Consider the following 17076-nt stretch of genomic DNA (forward strand, 5'->3'; position numbering starts at 1 on the left):
CTAAAGTCATTGAATCTTAAAGAAGCCCCAGTATCCAGATCCACTACAAGTTGTCATTTACTCTGTCTCACCCATGACAGATACCAACAGTATCCATCTCAAGAAAAAAAAAAAAAAAAAAAGAAACAAACAAAAGAGAGCTGTGAAGTGCCTTATCATATCAGTCTTTTGGTTTTTATAGTTACCTTTTTTTTCTGTGCTTTCCCAGGCTTTAGGGAATCCAAATTCAGCTGTGCATGAATGTGTTTCATGTTTTCTATACAGCTGTCTATCAGGTCAACTGGAAGACAAAAAATATTAACATTTAGAAGTTCATTCACAATCAAAAACATTTTATGAAACATAAAATATCTTTCTTGCAATGTTCTTGATTACAGAATGCGATGCACTTCATGCACTGGTTCATGCACTTCATGCTCTTCACAGGAAGTCAGGTCTTAGATGATCTAGTGGGTCATCAACAGAAGAAGAACCTGACTGAAGCAAGGGCTGAGTCAACCACCAATACACTGGGAAAGAGCAGAAAGTAGGTATATAGCACAGGATTTGAAGCTTGGAGTTTTCTGCCACTATTGGGATGAGACATTGAGCAGAGATATCTAGGCTATCTATTTCAGTGTAGCGTAGGTTTAAAGGACCGAACAAACCAACAGAGAGATGCAAGTAACGAGAAAGCACCCAAGATAAAGTGCACTTGGGCTGATCAGCAGGTATTAAATGCATGATACGTGAGAAATGCAAATTAACCAGTCTCCCCTGTGTTTTAGTGGGCACAAAAAGCCTTTGATTAGACTTTTTTTTACTTTTGTTTTACTACTGTAAAGTAAAAACCTTATGCATGAAAGATGTTGCATTGCAAGGGGAGAAGGTCCTACTTAAATTGTAAAACGGGAAGAAAGAAACAAAGGGGCAGGAAAGAACAAAGCTGAGAAAAAGATGTTTCTTCTTGTCTACGTAAAGCCAGAACTGAGAACACAGGTTATACTTTCACCTACAAAACTGTAGCCTGAAACAAGAAATGGAAGATACTGCCAGTGCAAAATCTCCAGTTTCGAATGGATGAATATGCCACTAGCAGTAAAAGCTTACAGGTCTCTTCTCACTCTAACACAGCAGGTCTCTTCTCACTCTAACATCACAAAGTTTTAGACTGGCTACAACATAATATTTTATCTGTAGCTGAAAACTTTAATAATTAATAAGCTTTCTCTGCAAAAATCAGCAAAAAAAGCCACTGAAAACTAGGTCTTTTGTTTTGACAAAAACCATGATGATTTAAGAAAAATATGTAACACACCTGCAAGCATTTGATTCATAAATCATTTAACATACATTTTGAAATGCTCACCTTCCAAAGCACATTTCTGGGCATTTTTACTGACAGCTAACAGAGACAGCAATGCATTTGTAGCTACTTCTTTCAGCCCATCCTTTGAAGATTTTCTTTCACAGACCTACAAATAATGTAATTTCATTACAGAAATGAAAAAGTGACCATATTAAAAGTAGTATTCATACCTACAAATATGTTGTCATAGTCTATATTTTCTTTTGGATGATTCATCACTATATTCCTACCCAGAGTTCTCCCTCCCTATATTCTTATTTATAGTCTGTCTACATTGAAATGTTTCATTATTTTTTCTAATTAAAATATTAAAAAAAAAAAAGATTTTTTTTTTTTTTTTTTTGCCCCTAAGCCCACTCCTCTTACTGTTTTCTTAACTTTCTACCTTCCTAAAGCCTAGATTCCCAGCCCTGGCATTCCAGACCTTTCCTAATATCCAGGCTTGCTATCGCAGACAATTCACTGACACACCTTCAGTGCAATCTCACTTTCCTTCAACAGAAGGATGAAGGGACACTAAATACCATTTTTATTGCAAAGAATTTCACTATTATTGATACATGGATAATTTTTTTAGATACTGTTCCAATCAGAGAAAAATGGTAGTTTGTCTTATTTTTGTACAACCTTTGTGAGCGTCGCTATATTTCTAATAACATAAATATAATCTCTGTGTTTTCAAAGGACCATTTATTTGGAGTCATATAAGAAGATAGTTGAAAGACAAGGAGCTGTCTGTGCTTTATATATTATCCGCTAGAGAATTTTGTCCATCTGGCAATTTTCCCTAAAATATCACTCCAATACTGACATCCAATATAAGGGAAAATGGTATGCATTGTAATCAGAATATAGTAAAGTAAGAACTGTTGATAGATCATAGTAGAAAGAAAAACATATTTTAAAGTTAGCCAAAAATACAGCATCTTAAGAAAAACTTAACACTTCAGACAGAAATCTCATAAGTACCTATCCATAGGACCTCTTAGATTTTATACCTCTACATAACATCACGTGTATCACCTTTTATTGGCTTTAGTCCTCCAGCTAGTAATTGCCTAAGAAATTTTTCAAATTTTAATATGCAATAAAATATCAATGTATAGACTTTTTCTGCTGTCACCATAAGAATCATCACTTTTTGCTGCCAAAGACTGGTAATCAGCTATGTATACTTGTATGAAAATAGAGGAATGTAACTTACAACACAGCGTGTTTTTGTCTGACATACTTTCATGCAATCACATTTTTTGTGCCAGAGCCAAGGAGTTCAGTTTTAGGCACATACATAAGCATTAAATACAAAAACCTAACAGGATATTTAGCAAATTATGGGATTTTAATCAAGTGCCCCTGTTTTGCTGTCAGAGCCTCTGAAAATCATGTCCTCACAGGAAATCTCTATGCACTGAAATTATCTGAAATTAGTTGCCAAAGAGACAGGGGATTCTAGTTTTAGTGGCCTATACAGTGATGCCAAGAAAGATCCTCTTAGAAAGTTTCTCCTCCCTAAAAGACACCAGGTTCTCAGGGGACAGAACACTATGCCCCAATAAATGCTATAGAGCCACAGCGGTGTAACGCAGCAGCAAAGGAACACAGGTTATGTGACAGATGTTAGCTAGATCAGGACACGTCTTGGTAGGAGTGAGGTTATTCTAAAAGGACGCAGCAACCATAGGAAGAGAGAAGATAAAGTGATACTAAGACAGCATTATTTCGGTCACACCATCCAATATGCACTAATACATGTTGAAAAAATAATGTTTTACATAGCAAAATAGTACTCAATATGATTCTTACAAAAAATAGTTACAAGACACTGACTCCAGAATGTCAGAAATCATTAGCTACATTATGTTATATGGAACTTGCGTCTTTTAGACAAACACTACACTTCTAATCATGGATCGCTATTTTTGTTACAGTGACAAACTGCACATAATTTAAATAAGGACAATGAATATACAGATGAAAGAACCAATTTGTGAGGGAAAATAAATTAGACACAAATTTCACATATAACTTTTATTATTACTAAGTAATGGAAGATATTTTAACAGTCTGTAAAGAAGAGAAGGATGTAAATATAAAGGAGGTAAAAGAATCATTTAGGACATTATATGAAAGTATAAGTAAGAATAATGAGATTACATTAAGACAGACAGAACATTCAGAATAAGTATCTAGAAAAAAAGATATTATCACCAATATATATTATGCCGGGCAACAAGTTCCTAAAAGAATTAGTGAAAATACGCTACCTGGCCGATTTAAAACTAGCTCGGGAAATACATTAACGTACACTCCTTAAATACAACACCACTGATCTTATGCTATCAGGGAATGAACTAGAAGGGTTAATGATTCATTTTGATTCACAATTTTAAGAAAGGCAGCTCCTAAGAACAATGCTATCATTTACAATGCAGATAACTACGTCTCGAACCTTAAAAAATTGCATTACAAGTTTGGAAAAGCAGAAAAAAAAAGCGTATCAGTATTTGGCCAGACATATTCTACCTATGTATCTTCTTCTCTACATAAGAGTTCATAGCATGCTGTTGCAGCATAATTGCCTTGGGAGGTACTTCCCAGAAGTTGCTTCTTTAGAATTGTTCCAGCTTATTACATGAATTTCAAAAATGAGTATAACAGATGTCTCAAATTAAAGATGTTTTGGTTCATAACTGGAAACAATTGATTTTTCATTAGGTAACTACATTCCTTTTTAACAAAATACAAAAATGCAAAAATATATCCTGCAATCACATCATCAGATTTTAAATACCTGAATAATTAATGCAGTAAGTTGAGTTACTGATGCCTGGCATCCTTCAATGTGATCCAGAAGAAAGCTAATAGTTGGATTCTGACATATACTCTGTTTATCTTGGAGCTGTCTTCTTCCTTCCTCATTCAAAAGGACAGAAAGGAACTGTAAACTAGCCACATATAAAGCAGGATATGTGGCTGACAGATGAATACAATCACAAATGGTATCTGAAAGGTTAAACAGAAAAATAAAAATTTTTATATTTCATTCTGAATAAAGCTTAAGTGCTTCAGAACTGAGAAAGACTTATCAAAAAAAGTGTGTGAGCCAAGAAGCAGTTATTTCTGTGCACAGCACAAGGAATTCTACAAATTGTATGCATTTGATAAGTCTTTAAAAATCTAAGACAGAAAAGTTTGAGCTTTATAGGTTTGAATGAATTAATTGCTCTGCATTAATTTGACTATAAAACAAAAAAAAAGCAATTTCCATTTGCTAAACCACTCATTTGTTCGACAATTTTCTGAACTCTCCTCACTTTATTCAACAGTTTACATTATAATACCAACTGTACCCATCAGCTGCTTTATGTGCAATTGGATTTGGATTCACCGGATCACTTAACATGCACCTGGCTGAAATCACAAGTTGAATGGACTATGCTCATACTTCAGTATTGAAACATGTCAGAATCTTGGTGACCTAGAGCCCTGACTAGGCAAGTAACTAATGAAGGAATAATTAAAAAAACCAAACAAAACCCTGTATAATAGTCTTGAATTCCTATATCTCTTACCTCCCCTCAAAACTTTGTTTTCCTTTTAAGTGAGATATAAAAAAAAAAACAACCCACATATAAGGAAAAAATGAAGTGCTAATGGATCGTTTCGGGCTCTACTCAAAGGTGCCAGATTTGGTTAAGGTTTACTACTAGAATCACCAACCCATACATGCAAACAAAATTTGTGAATTTATCTGGCAGTTCAAAAGTTAGTCTGATGATATAAGAAAGAGTTATAAAAATTCAATTAAGGGAAAAAGTCAGTCAAGCTCTGGACACATTTGGTTTTCACTCTGGATATGCCATCAGTAATTACTTAATAGCATCTAAAGAGGAATGCCCCTCTTTTCTATTTGTTTATTTGTCTTATTAGTTATTAGGTTAAAACCCATCCAGGAATAGTAATTACCGATTATTGCTGTACAATGATTTGCAAGGGCTGCTGTCACAGGCAGAAGAGATATCTGGCCACTCTTCCACAATAATGTAGCTAGAAGGTTGAAAAAGTCTACCCATGTTTCATGAAGTACAGATGTTAACTCGGTATCTGCAAAGATAATATAGAAAAAAAAAAATCAAACCATTTACACATGCACACAAACCTGGATAGCTAAGCCTGACAGCAACTGTCAATTTAAATGAAGGTAGTATGTAAATGAAGACCTGCCTCTGCCTGGCTATACTGGAAACAAAGTACTTCATTACCTAACCCATCTTTGGTGCGAATGGCGAGAATCATGAAGGTGTTTTGTAAGAGAGGTTTCAACAGTTCATCCTGGGTTACAAGCTGAGAGTCCACCAATAAACATGATTTCAGAAGCCTGGACACAGACGACAAGTATTGAAGTAGTAATAACACCTGTTAAATATTTTTAAAAAGATATGAAATAAAGCCATACATTTGCACCTTCCACATATTTTTTTTTAATTTAGATACTCACATTACCTCAAATTTATTCATAATATTTTGAATTAATATACACCACTTAAAAAATAATAGGATATAAATTAAAAATTGTTCTCTTAAAGACGAAACAGAATTCCTAGTCTGGAAACACATGTGAAATCAAATTTTCTAGTGACAAAGAATAAAGTTCCTTGTGAGAAAGTCATGGCTCTCGTTAAATGTAGACCATCATATTCTCTGAAAGCTCACAAAGAAAAACGTAAAAATGGTCATTAATATTGATGAATATGTGTGTATTTCCTGAAAACAGAAGCTCAATTTGAAGCTTTAGGAAAAAAATTATTCCTGACATATTTAGTTATTTACTCTCACAAGATTTCTGCAGAAACACATTTTCTTAATAACCTGGGTATCTTTCTTCAAAGCAAATATGAATGTAGAGCAGCAGAAGCTTTAAAATGGTGCTGTGCCATGAAGATAGTATGTTCTATATGTCATATATACAGACTTAAATTTGACACAAAGGTAGTTCCATTGGCAGTAACCTTATATGCTTTGCATACATCAAAATTAGTTGAGAACTACGTAAGTGCCTGCAGGATTGGAGAGAAAGCAAAGCAGCCAGGTTTGTCGTGGAAAATAAATATGAAAAGTGTCAATAACTGCATCTGGCTCATACTTCAATACTGTACAAAGAAATTCTATTACATGATTTCTGTAACTACTAAACTCAATTTGTATTTTTAAAACACAATTGGTTTTCAGTTTGATGGTTCTAGGTATAGTTCTCACAGAAATGAATTGTTCTGCGTTGAACATAGTTTATTTTCTCTTAAACTTTGTCAAAAGCACAGAGATTCACATGAATGTAGCCTATTACTGTGTGTATGGACTATGTTAAAGAATAAGATTATGCAAACATAATTAATTTCATAATTAAAAAAAAAAAAATAGAAAGTAACAAATGCTTCTCTGACCTGGGCTTTTACATGTTCTATATGACATGGATGACCCAATGGAGCTTTCAGTTCCAAGATACATCTCTCAACCAGATTAGCACTTACAAGACTAAAATAAAATAAAGTAAGTTGGTTAGAAATATACTTAAATAAGTAAACATTCTACTAACTTAACATTCCATAGAAGAGAACATTTTAAATAAACAGAGTAAAAATAAATTATGAAGAACTTTCTTAAAATAGTGGGGTTTAGCAGTAAGTCTAGTGCAATGGCAACTGTAGTAGCAGTACTTTGTGTCAAAATAGTTAGACTAACATAAAATCCAATGGCTGTTATTGCACTGGTAGAAATTGTTTGTTTATATTTGATTGCTTATTTTCTTTCCTGTGGAAGAATTAACAGCTCTATAATAATACAAACTGTATTCAAACATGGGGTTTGTTTTGGTTTTGGTTGTTTTTTTTTTCCTTAATTGCAGTATGAAGAGCAACTACAAAAGCTCTTGAAAACCTTAAAAAAAAAAATCTAAACTAAGTTTCATGCTTCACTTCAGGACTTCCAAACACTTTCTACAAGTGAAAGAATTTGTTACAATGCAAGTGAAAACATGGAATACAATCTGAAGGCTATTTTGAAGTTGTTCCTTCTTTAAAAAATAAACAAAACACTATGGTTATCATGCTATACTTTCCCAAATCTGGCAAGCATTATTTACTCTCTTTTAGTGTGACAGCCCTTGGCTCATCCTCAAAGCATTGCATACAATTCAAAGAAGAAAATCATAAAATGAACTGAAATGATCTGCAATTCTGAATACCTGACTATATAATGTACTGTTCTAATAAAGAAAAAGAAATTAAGAAATTACCCTCCAAAAAGGATGACTAAATGGCTGTCTAGACAAAAACCTAAAACATTACCAGAAGAACACAGTAGTCCTGTAGAAGACAGACACCCCAAATGGAATCACCAATATGAATACCTTTTCTGTGAAAAAGAGAAATAACTCAAATTTTTTTCTTTTGTTGATTGTATTTTTTTAAAAAAGGCATTTTTGAACACTTCAGAAGCAAGAAGTGACCAATATATTTAACAGTTTTGGTAAGAAACATTGGTAGATCTCATTTCAAATTTTTCCCTTCTATTGCTTCACCTTGTTTGTAGTTCAGCAGTTATTGATCTCATACCTGCTGAGAGCTGTTAGCAAATGTGCTTGTTGAAGAGCAATTCCAGTATCTTTTGGTGTGACAACCAGCAGATTGTGCAGAAGGCCGCAAACAGCTGACAAAAGGGCAGGTGTGACTACAGCACGCTGTTTAGACAGAGCAGCAGACATGGGAGAATCATGTTGACTTGGAGTTTCTGTTGTGGTTGTATCACTTTGACCTAGAATGTGTTTAATAAAAAAAAGGAGGGGGGAAAAAAAAAACCAAAACAACGAACAGAAAATTAATTAGTTACATAAAACAAATTGTTTTTTCTTTTTCATAAAATATCCAAGTTCCCTCTACATTTAAAACAGTATATTCTGGAATGAGGTAAAAAAAAAAAGCCAACCAAGAAATCCAATACAGGAAGAGTGTTCTTTAAAATAGTTCTGAACTAAAATGTTCCTTGTACAAGGCACTAATAATCATTAAAGATACACGGTGATTTTGGAAAGATATAAATTTTCACTTCTTTCCTTAACAGAAAAATATTTTGTATATGTAGACATCTCTTTCCACATACACAATTTTATATTTTTTTTTACATTATATAAATTTTTATCCTTCTACATATAAAGAGAATTATATATATATCTCTGTGTGTGTGTGTGCACATGTGTGTACATGTGCATGTATGTATATGACAACTTTACCAAAACTGAATGTTTTGAAAGGGTGGCTGGATGACAGGAATAGAACCTAAGTCTTGAGTTACATTTCAAGCAGTATCAACAATTTTCACTTATTTCTGTCAAATGTATTTTACCCTATTTCTTTTTAAAGGAAGTGTTTCATGTTTGTCTTCCAAAACGACCACTAGAAGCATCAATGGTGATTCTTCCAGCAATACGCAAGTTTTATATGCATGTACAAATACTGGAATATGGGCAGGCTAATACATCGTATTCATCATTATGTACACAAACTTGAAGTTTGACTTACCTTGTGCCATAAGCCGATCAACTACAGTTTCAGGAATAAAATGGGTTGAATTTGTTGGGACTATTGCCTGAAGCTCAGCAACGCTCCCCAGTGATAGTGATGCAGACTGAATCTAGAAAGACATAAAAAGGAAACTATTTGATTCCAGCTTTTATAGAGCAGAGTTCTACTTATATTTTGATTGAGGGAGGGGACCAAAACCTACTAACCCACCAAAACCAACAAACTCACAAAACCAAAAATGATGTAAAAATTACCGTTCAAAACCAATTTGATTAAATTTTGCTCACTATATGCATATATATATGTAAAATTTATAAACATCCCATAATGGAAACTATTGAAAGATGTGCTATATGAACAGCCTGAAACATTTCAGTTAAAAACTTATCAATGCTCATGTTACTGGAAATTCCTCCTCTTCATCCTTCTTTTTCATCCATATAATTGACTCAACCTACATTTGGACAAAGATAAAAGGCATTACTGAAGCATTTAAACTCAAATTTTTCATGGACTATTTGCTCTACTGAGAGCATCAGCACTTGTCCATCTGTACCAGGACATGCTCATATAAAAATATCACAAGTGTATTAGTCATTGGCCAAAGCTGAAGTTCCAGAGTCTTTCTGACTCTGGGTACTTCTGTTAACCTTAGTCCTGTGATCCTCACATGTATTCATTTCATGGTGAAGATATAAGATATTTACATGACAGTAGATAATTCTACTGCCATACTACCATGGCTCCTTCTACCAATTCTACATTATCTATCATATTGTTAATTTTGCATGCTTTCAAAAGTTCTTAGTGCTCTTACTACTGTGTTTAAAACCACAAGCTTTAGATCAGAAGACCTAGAGCCTCCAGCCTAATAATATGCTCTTGTGACACAACAAGACCTGTGACCTGTTTCAGAGCATGGGATAAGCATCTCCTATGTCAGGTCACTTTTTCACTTCTGTTTTTTGTTTTCTAGCTGGACAATTCACATCAGATAAATTTTCTTCAAGAGTGTCACTATGCAGTGTAAAGAATACAGAATGCTAGGGAATCCAATGAAATCCTGAGATAGTCACAGCTTGAAGAAGGATGTTAGACTTTTCCTCACAGTGAGCTTTCTAAGGAAGACTGAAATATTTCAAAGGTTTTCTTTTTAAAGTTTTATTAGAATATCAGTTGGAATATTTTTTACCCAAGGAAAAGTCAAAAGTGACTTAATTGACAAAAAGGGTGGAGGGAAAGAAATCACACATTACTCTCTCCCTAGCTATTGTATCCTTGCAGTTATGTCACTGCTTTCGAGGTTTGGTTTTGATTTAGTCAGCAGCATTTCGAGCTACAGAAACTCTCTACTTAGTCTTTTCTCATCCCTTAGACGGTTTAACCCAACCTGCCACCCTCCATCACTTCCAAATATTGTTCGGCTTCTACCAGCACATCTTTACTTGAGACCAGAATCCCTGCATGAGCTAAAGGTTGACACCTCCATGTTGTAACTCGCTTCTCCCCCCTATTTTCCTCTAGTCTCCCACTACTGTCCATCTTACAGTCTTGAATCTTTCTCCTCAAGCATCCATAGTTGTTCCTCAAAAAAGCCAGAAGGTTATTGTAACACAGAAGACAAGCTACAGTAAGATCTGGGGTGCATGTCTGAAACCCAGGATTCACATATAGCTTCTGTCACATAAACACTAGGACATGCTTAGCTAAATAATTGTTTTGTTAGCAAAATGCAGTACCAAATTGTACCGACCAATTGAAATTCAAGTTCTGTTTAGATTATACAAATAAAACCCATATTTGCCCATTGAAATAAATTATTTAAGGTTTCATGCTTGCTGATTTAAATAATTATTAAAATCCATTATTTAGAGTAAATCAATCCATCTTGACACATGGTAAATTCTGCATTTGTTCAGCCCTATACTTCAATTCCAAGCATTCTAATAAATGACAAAAAACATAACTCTTTTTCTTAAAAAGCACAAACCCAAAATGCAACTTCTAACAGTCCATGTGGTTCTTCTGCAACAAGTAAAGCCCTAAAAGGAATTATTACTATGCTGAGAGTCATTTTAAAGATATTATTATGAATTTATACAAGCTTTCACATATTAGTGAATAATATTTTCTACATCGCACAAACATTTTTTCTCCATCTTCTAAAACTGTCTAAACACTTTGGGCGAAGAAATAAAAATAAGGTCTTAGATATGTTAAAAAAATTAAAATCAATAAAAGCTTTATCTGGTTAGAAAAATACCAGCTTCCTGCATTGATGGAACATTCATTGGTAATTGCTTCACAGTGGGACATGGGTTAAAACCAGAAATTTTCTGCTACCTTAACAGAAAACATACAGTAACACAATGAAGTTGTTTCCAGAATGTTCTGCCTTCCAGGGAAGAACAGATATTACTGCTTTTATAAATCACCTTTGATAAGGATGAACTGGAGGTCTGGTTATATCTAATAAAATATATTTACTACTGCCACCATATTCTTTCTGAGAGCAATGAAGCATTCTGTTGCTTAACAGTGAAAAAAGAGACTTTGGAAGAGGGTTTAATTGGAAAAGAAAGGGTTGTGTGTGGGGGGAGATGACAACTGCAGATTAGAACTAACACAAAAGACTACAAAAATTGTCTGAGTGGAAATACAGGAGAAATGTGAGCGTTTTGCCATTTATCTACTAGATATGAATAAAAGGTCTTTTCTTAACCTCTAGTATAAAAATCCCTCTGGCATTGCTTTAATAGGCTTGCAGTGATTAATTCTATTCAGTTCTCTTTTCAAAGGTTTAAATCACTTAACTGTATAGCACTCTGGTAACCATGGTTCCAGAAAATAAAGCACCCATTTTTATAAAATAGCAGGAAGATTTCATAGGAAAGAATGGCCATGACTTAAAGCTATCTGGGAAATGTCTGTAGATCTTTAACCTGCGCCATTTTTAGCTCAAGTTTTTAAATAACTGCTCATTTTGCTAAGCAGTCCTGGGCACAAAACAGCCCTTATGCAGTGTGACGGAACTTGGTACCTCCATGCTGACTGGTGTTCTCAATCATACATACTAAACACAAAGCAAACATGTTGGTTAAAGTAAGAATAAGGATTTGTTCTCTGTAATGATAACCTGAGCAAATGTTTAAACTATGAATTCTATAAAAGACAAAGATTTTTAATCTTCTCAGAATTGGACTTTTTACAGTATCCATATTCCCATTTAGAGAAAAATAAAGATAAATTTGACAAAAATCAGTAATCCACTGAGATCTTAAAGACACTAAATACAGTACACAGGAGTTAACAGAGTACAGACAATCCAGCTTTGCTGCTGTCTTTTACATGACCTTGAATCACTGATTTCATCCCCACATAACTATTCTTTACTCTATAAAATGGGCAAAATTGTACTCATGGCCTCTGCAAGACCTCTAACAGACTATTTTTTGGACTAAAGTAGAAAAAGAATAATTTCTGTTATGAATATACTTGCTTTTTAATTTTATCAATTTTACTTTCTGCAAATTTGGGGGAAAATTTGGGGATGGGGAAAAAAAAACCAAAACATTAAGCCAAAAAGTAGATAATATTCTCACTTAAAGTTATATGAACCCTGTGTGAAATCAGCCTTTGACAGCAGATAGATCAATTAAAGTACTGATTACATGAAATCTGAAAACAGAGAAAACTATGTGTTTTTTTCTTTTTGTCAGAACTGTTTTCAAATATATAAAAAAAAAAAATCCAGCAGATCTTTTCTCTTCACAGAAAATAAATTCATATAGTTCAGTAAAAAGACATCACTTTTGCTTCTGCAAAGATCTTCAGGATGTGGCTTACTAAAGCAAAAACCAGTTTCAGCTTCCTAGACTGACATTCATTAAATGAATGGATATGGACATATTTAGAAGAAATTTCTGTTTTTTAATGTTATTAAAATATCAGAGAAGAGCTTCCGATAGAAAAAATTCTACTTGGTTTGAGAGCTTGTAACTCTCAATTATTTGTGGCTGTTGTCATCAAATCTGTACTATACGCACACAAAAAAAAAAATTTCCCTTCAATAGGACCTGCAGACTCCCTTTCAACTGTGATGAGGAAAGCATGCCATCTAGTGGGCTTGGAATAACTCTATTTTCCTGGTACCATCAACATATAAAATTTAGAGACAAACTTCTACAAACTTTTGGCAATGACTTCATAAATATATTTTTTTTTCTCACACATCAAAATGGAAAGCTTTGGGCCAAACTGTAGGAACATAAAATGCGAAGTTATACAGGAATAAATTGTAATTGCCTGATTTCAGGACAAGTGTGAGGTTTTAAAAGTTTTTCCAAACTTTACTAGATAGACAATAGTCATTAACTGCCCTCCGAAATACGCTTTGTATTTAGCCCCAGTTCCCTTACTCTATCATTGTTTCCCTAATTAATACTGGCATTGGAACATCAGACCTCTGCATATTGCCTTTTGGCTTGGAAATTTACGATCTGTCATGTCAGCACTGCTATTTTTTTAAAGATAAGAAACTTAATGTCCTGGTTTCAGCTGAGATAAGAGTTAATTTTCTTCCTAGTAGCTGGTATAGTGCTGTTTTGGATTTAGGATGAGAATAATGTTGATAACACACTGATGTCTTGGTTCTTGCTGAGCAGAGTTTACACTAGTCAAGGACTTTTCAGCTTCCCATGCTCTGCCAGGTGCTCAAGAAGCTGGGAGGGGGCACAGCCAGGACAGCTGACCCAGACTGGCCAAAGGGCTATTCCATACCATATGATGTCATGCTCGGTATATAAACTGGGGGGAGTTGACCAGGGGGTGGTGATTGCTGCTCAGGGATGGGATGGGCATCAGTCAGCAAGTGGTGAGCAACTGCATTGTGCATCACTTCTTTTGTATATTCTTTTATCATCATCATCATCGTTATTGTTGTTATTATTATTTTCTCTTCCTCTGCTGTCCTATTAAACTCTCTTTATCTCAACCCATGGGTTTTACTTTTTTTTCCCCTGATTCTCTCTCCCATCCTACCAGGGGTGGGGAGGGTGAGCAAGCAGCTGTGTGGTGCTTAGTTGCTGACTGGGGTTAAACCACGACAGTCTTTTTTTGGTAATAATGATGATAAAAGAATATACATCTAGTAGGAAGAAAATTAACTCTATCCCAGCTGAAACCAGGACACTTAGTTAATAATAAAAAAATTTAAAAAAAAAAAAAAAAAAAAAAGAGTTTGCAGCTGCTAAACAGGGCCATGAAAGACAAATGGAAATTAAGTTAACTTCCAAAAATGATAATCAAAGTTTTCCTGTGAAATCTTTATACGCATTCAGGGGAAGAAGGAAAACAAAACAGAACGAAAATCAAACTTGAATCAAACTCTCTTAAATTAGCTGTAAGAGCATAATCTTAGCAAATACGAAGTCTACAACATCTGGAAGACTGATACAAATGAGTGTATCTGAGTATTACACTGTGCTTTCCACTTTAAATAATTAGTTGTCCATTTGTTAAATGGAATTGTAGAGCTATGCCTTTATGTTAAACTATGATGCTACTTTACACATATAAATAAAAATACATTAATTTGATCTAGTAGATTCCAAATTATTTTTTCCTTTTTTAAGCTACCGAAGCTGTAGCAATTTCATGTAATGAACTCTTCAACTCTTCATGAGAACTCAGGCATAACTTTAAGTAGATTAGACACTCAACCCTAATAAGAATTGCTGAAATTTAATTTTTCCCTCAAGTAATATTAACAAAACAAGAGAAATTTGTTCAATTTTTATTCCTATAAGAAAGCGTCACTCAATTTATTCAGTAAGAAGCAATTTGGAAACAACTGCTTTTAAAACAACCTGAGATTCTTATGTAAATATTTTTTTAAGCAGTATTCATGTTAGCATCTACTTCCTGACTTACATGCACTTTCATTTATTTTAGTTTCAAATATTCAAATTTGAATATTTGTGTTTAAAATAACCCTAACAGTTTTTTGGGGGGTTTATTTTGGTTTAGATAAATGAAAATTAAATTCACTAATAAAATTTCTGAAAAAGAGAAATTTCAGCTTAAAACTAGAGTATACTTTTTCCTCAATTATTAAAAACATGCCAGATAACAGTAACAGTACTAGACAGAAACACATTTATAATAGAGAGTCAAAACAGTAAGGAAAAATTATAATTGTGAAAAATTTTGAGACAAAATTTCAATACTGGCTTTTCTATGTTGGTATTTTTATCACAATCCACAGCAAAAATGGGCATAACAACATTATTCAATAAAATAAGATATAACTCATTGTGCTTTAGCAGTCTGTCACATCAGCACATCTGTTCAACAGAAAAGAAACTTCTGAGCTATGATATTATGGCTTCTATATTACTTTAGATCATTATTCATAAATCAAAATTTTTTGAAGACAATATAAAATTATAAAAATGGATTTCAGTGCAACATGGCAGAGTTTTCTTGGAGTTATGCTGCAGTCATAGAAAATATAGGATTTTTATCAGGTAACTAATTAATATTATGAAAGCTTCCTCCACAGCCTGATCTGATATTGCAAATCCACTCTGGAACTGGAAGAATGTATTTCAATTTCTCTTCCTTTGCATTTGCCATCTTGAAAGACAGCATATGTTTATAGCCTTTCATTGCAGTAATCATCCTAGCCAGAAACAAATTTTTCAAGGAGCCACCTGCTTTCTTATATTTTTCACATCTATTTTGGGTCTTGGAAACACTTGTGCCACTTTTATGTTTTATAAAAGCATTTTCAGAATCCAGAGTTTATTATGACACAGAATATAATTTTAACCCAATGTACTTCTGTAGTTTTGATTGATCCAGTTTTGTAGCTGTGTAGTGTAAATATAGGTTCACTCTGAAAGGACAGTTTGGGTAAAAGCAGCAGCAATGACAACTACAGATGGACATGACTGCATTTTGTCAATAAAGCCAATTACAAAGTATTCTCTAGAGAATATGTCTTGCTGTGAGAAGCTACAGAATTCAGCACTGCTGTATGCATTTAACTAGTCGAGGTAAGCTATTTTATTTATTTTTGCTCAGGTAAATAACTATAAAAGTTTTCTTTAGCATATTAAAACTACTTCAGGATAAATTTCGATCTTGTTTCAACTTTTTCAATTTTCAGTTTAATTTCAGTTCTGTTTTGTGTTTTGTTGGGCATTTTTTAGCATTTGTAGAAGTGCTAATTTTCTTCAACGTATTTCATGCGCAACTTTATATTTAAAATAAATAGATTACTCTCTAAGTTACCATAGTTTCAGATGTTGACTGAGAATGTGAAGATCGGCTTTGACTGGATGGAGCCTTCCAAAGATTAATAGAATCATCAAAGTCTGTATGGAAAAAAGAATAAAAATCAAAATCGAACAAAAAAAGTTTTCTTTTTCATTACTATAAGACCAGCAGAGAGCATAACAAGCTTTTCAAAGGATTGTTTCAGTGAAACAGAAAAGTAGCCAACCACAGTTATCCTTTTGAAGATCTCAGAATATAAGTTTTCACACATTGTACCTATGAATTCTTATCCAGCATATCCCTTGAACAGAAATTAAATAAAATACAATTCACTTGCAACATAAAATAGTCTGGAAGAAGCTATCTTAGCTCAAACTGCAGTTGCATAGCCTTTAGTCATTTGAAATAATTCAGATTTGGTTTTAAAATGTAATAGTACAAACGTATTGAAGATATTGGGGTCTCGCAGCACAAACATAATGAACAGATGTCATCGTCTTCAAAAAACTTCAAATTCACATTTTGAGAGAAGCAGTTTCAAGTGAACCCATATTCATAAATATAATGAAGGCAGAATTACTTTGTAAATCTGTTTCAGAATAAAAAGTGACAAAAATTTTATAGCACAAACCTGTCAATAGGTTTTGAAGCTTTCTTATATTTAGAAAAGAAAACAAGAAAGAATAAAGCACTAGATTACACAGATTCTGAGTGCAAAACCCACAAAAGTAGAAGCCCTATACATATCTCAGCTAATTACTAAACTTAGCTAACTGATTTTATTTTTATCATAGCTTTGTGGATGAGATTTTTTATATTCCTGAAAAATGTAAGGAAGATACATTGGGAAAAAAAGGTCAAAAATAGTTT

General features: G+C 33.6%; 1 protein-coding gene across 5 annotated transcripts in view; it reads right to left on the bottom strand.

The window, feature by feature from the left end:
* Positions 1 to 17076, bottom strand: part of RTTN (rotatin) — an 87199-nt gene that overhangs the window by 13918 nt on the left and 56205 nt on the right. For 3 of the 5 annotated variants that reach the window (XM_087757595.1, XM_087757588.1, XM_087757579.1), the window contains 10 exons: positions 16222 to 16304; positions 9329 to 9379; positions 8923 to 9034; positions 7960 to 8158; positions 6790 to 6880; positions 5611 to 5764; positions 5315 to 5452; positions 4140 to 4351; positions 1349 to 1454; positions 186 to 280 (listed from right to left, as the gene is read on the bottom strand). In XM_087757595.1, coding sequence (XP_087613721.1) covers positions 186 to 280; positions 1349 to 1454; positions 4140 to 4351; positions 5315 to 5452; positions 5611 to 5764; positions 6790 to 6880; positions 7960 to 8158; positions 8923 to 9034; positions 9329 to 9379; positions 16222 to 16304 — 1241 coding nt within the window. The remainder of the gene's footprint in view (positions 1 to 185; positions 281 to 1348; positions 1455 to 4139; positions 4352 to 5314; positions 5453 to 5610; positions 5765 to 6789; positions 6881 to 7959; positions 8159 to 8922; positions 9035 to 9328; positions 9380 to 16221; positions 16305 to 17076) is intronic. The other 2 variants (XM_087757571.1, XM_087757603.1) reach the window with 1 other exon arrangement.

Source organism: Nipponia nippon, unplaced genomic scaffold (genome assembly GCF_047370975.1).
Source record: "Nipponia nippon isolate SJK-2023a ecotype South Korea unplaced genomic scaffold, ASM4737097v1 scaffold_1, whole genome shotgun sequence".
NCBI lineage: Eukaryota > Metazoa > Chordata > Aves > Pelecaniformes > Threskiornithidae > Nipponia > Nipponia nippon.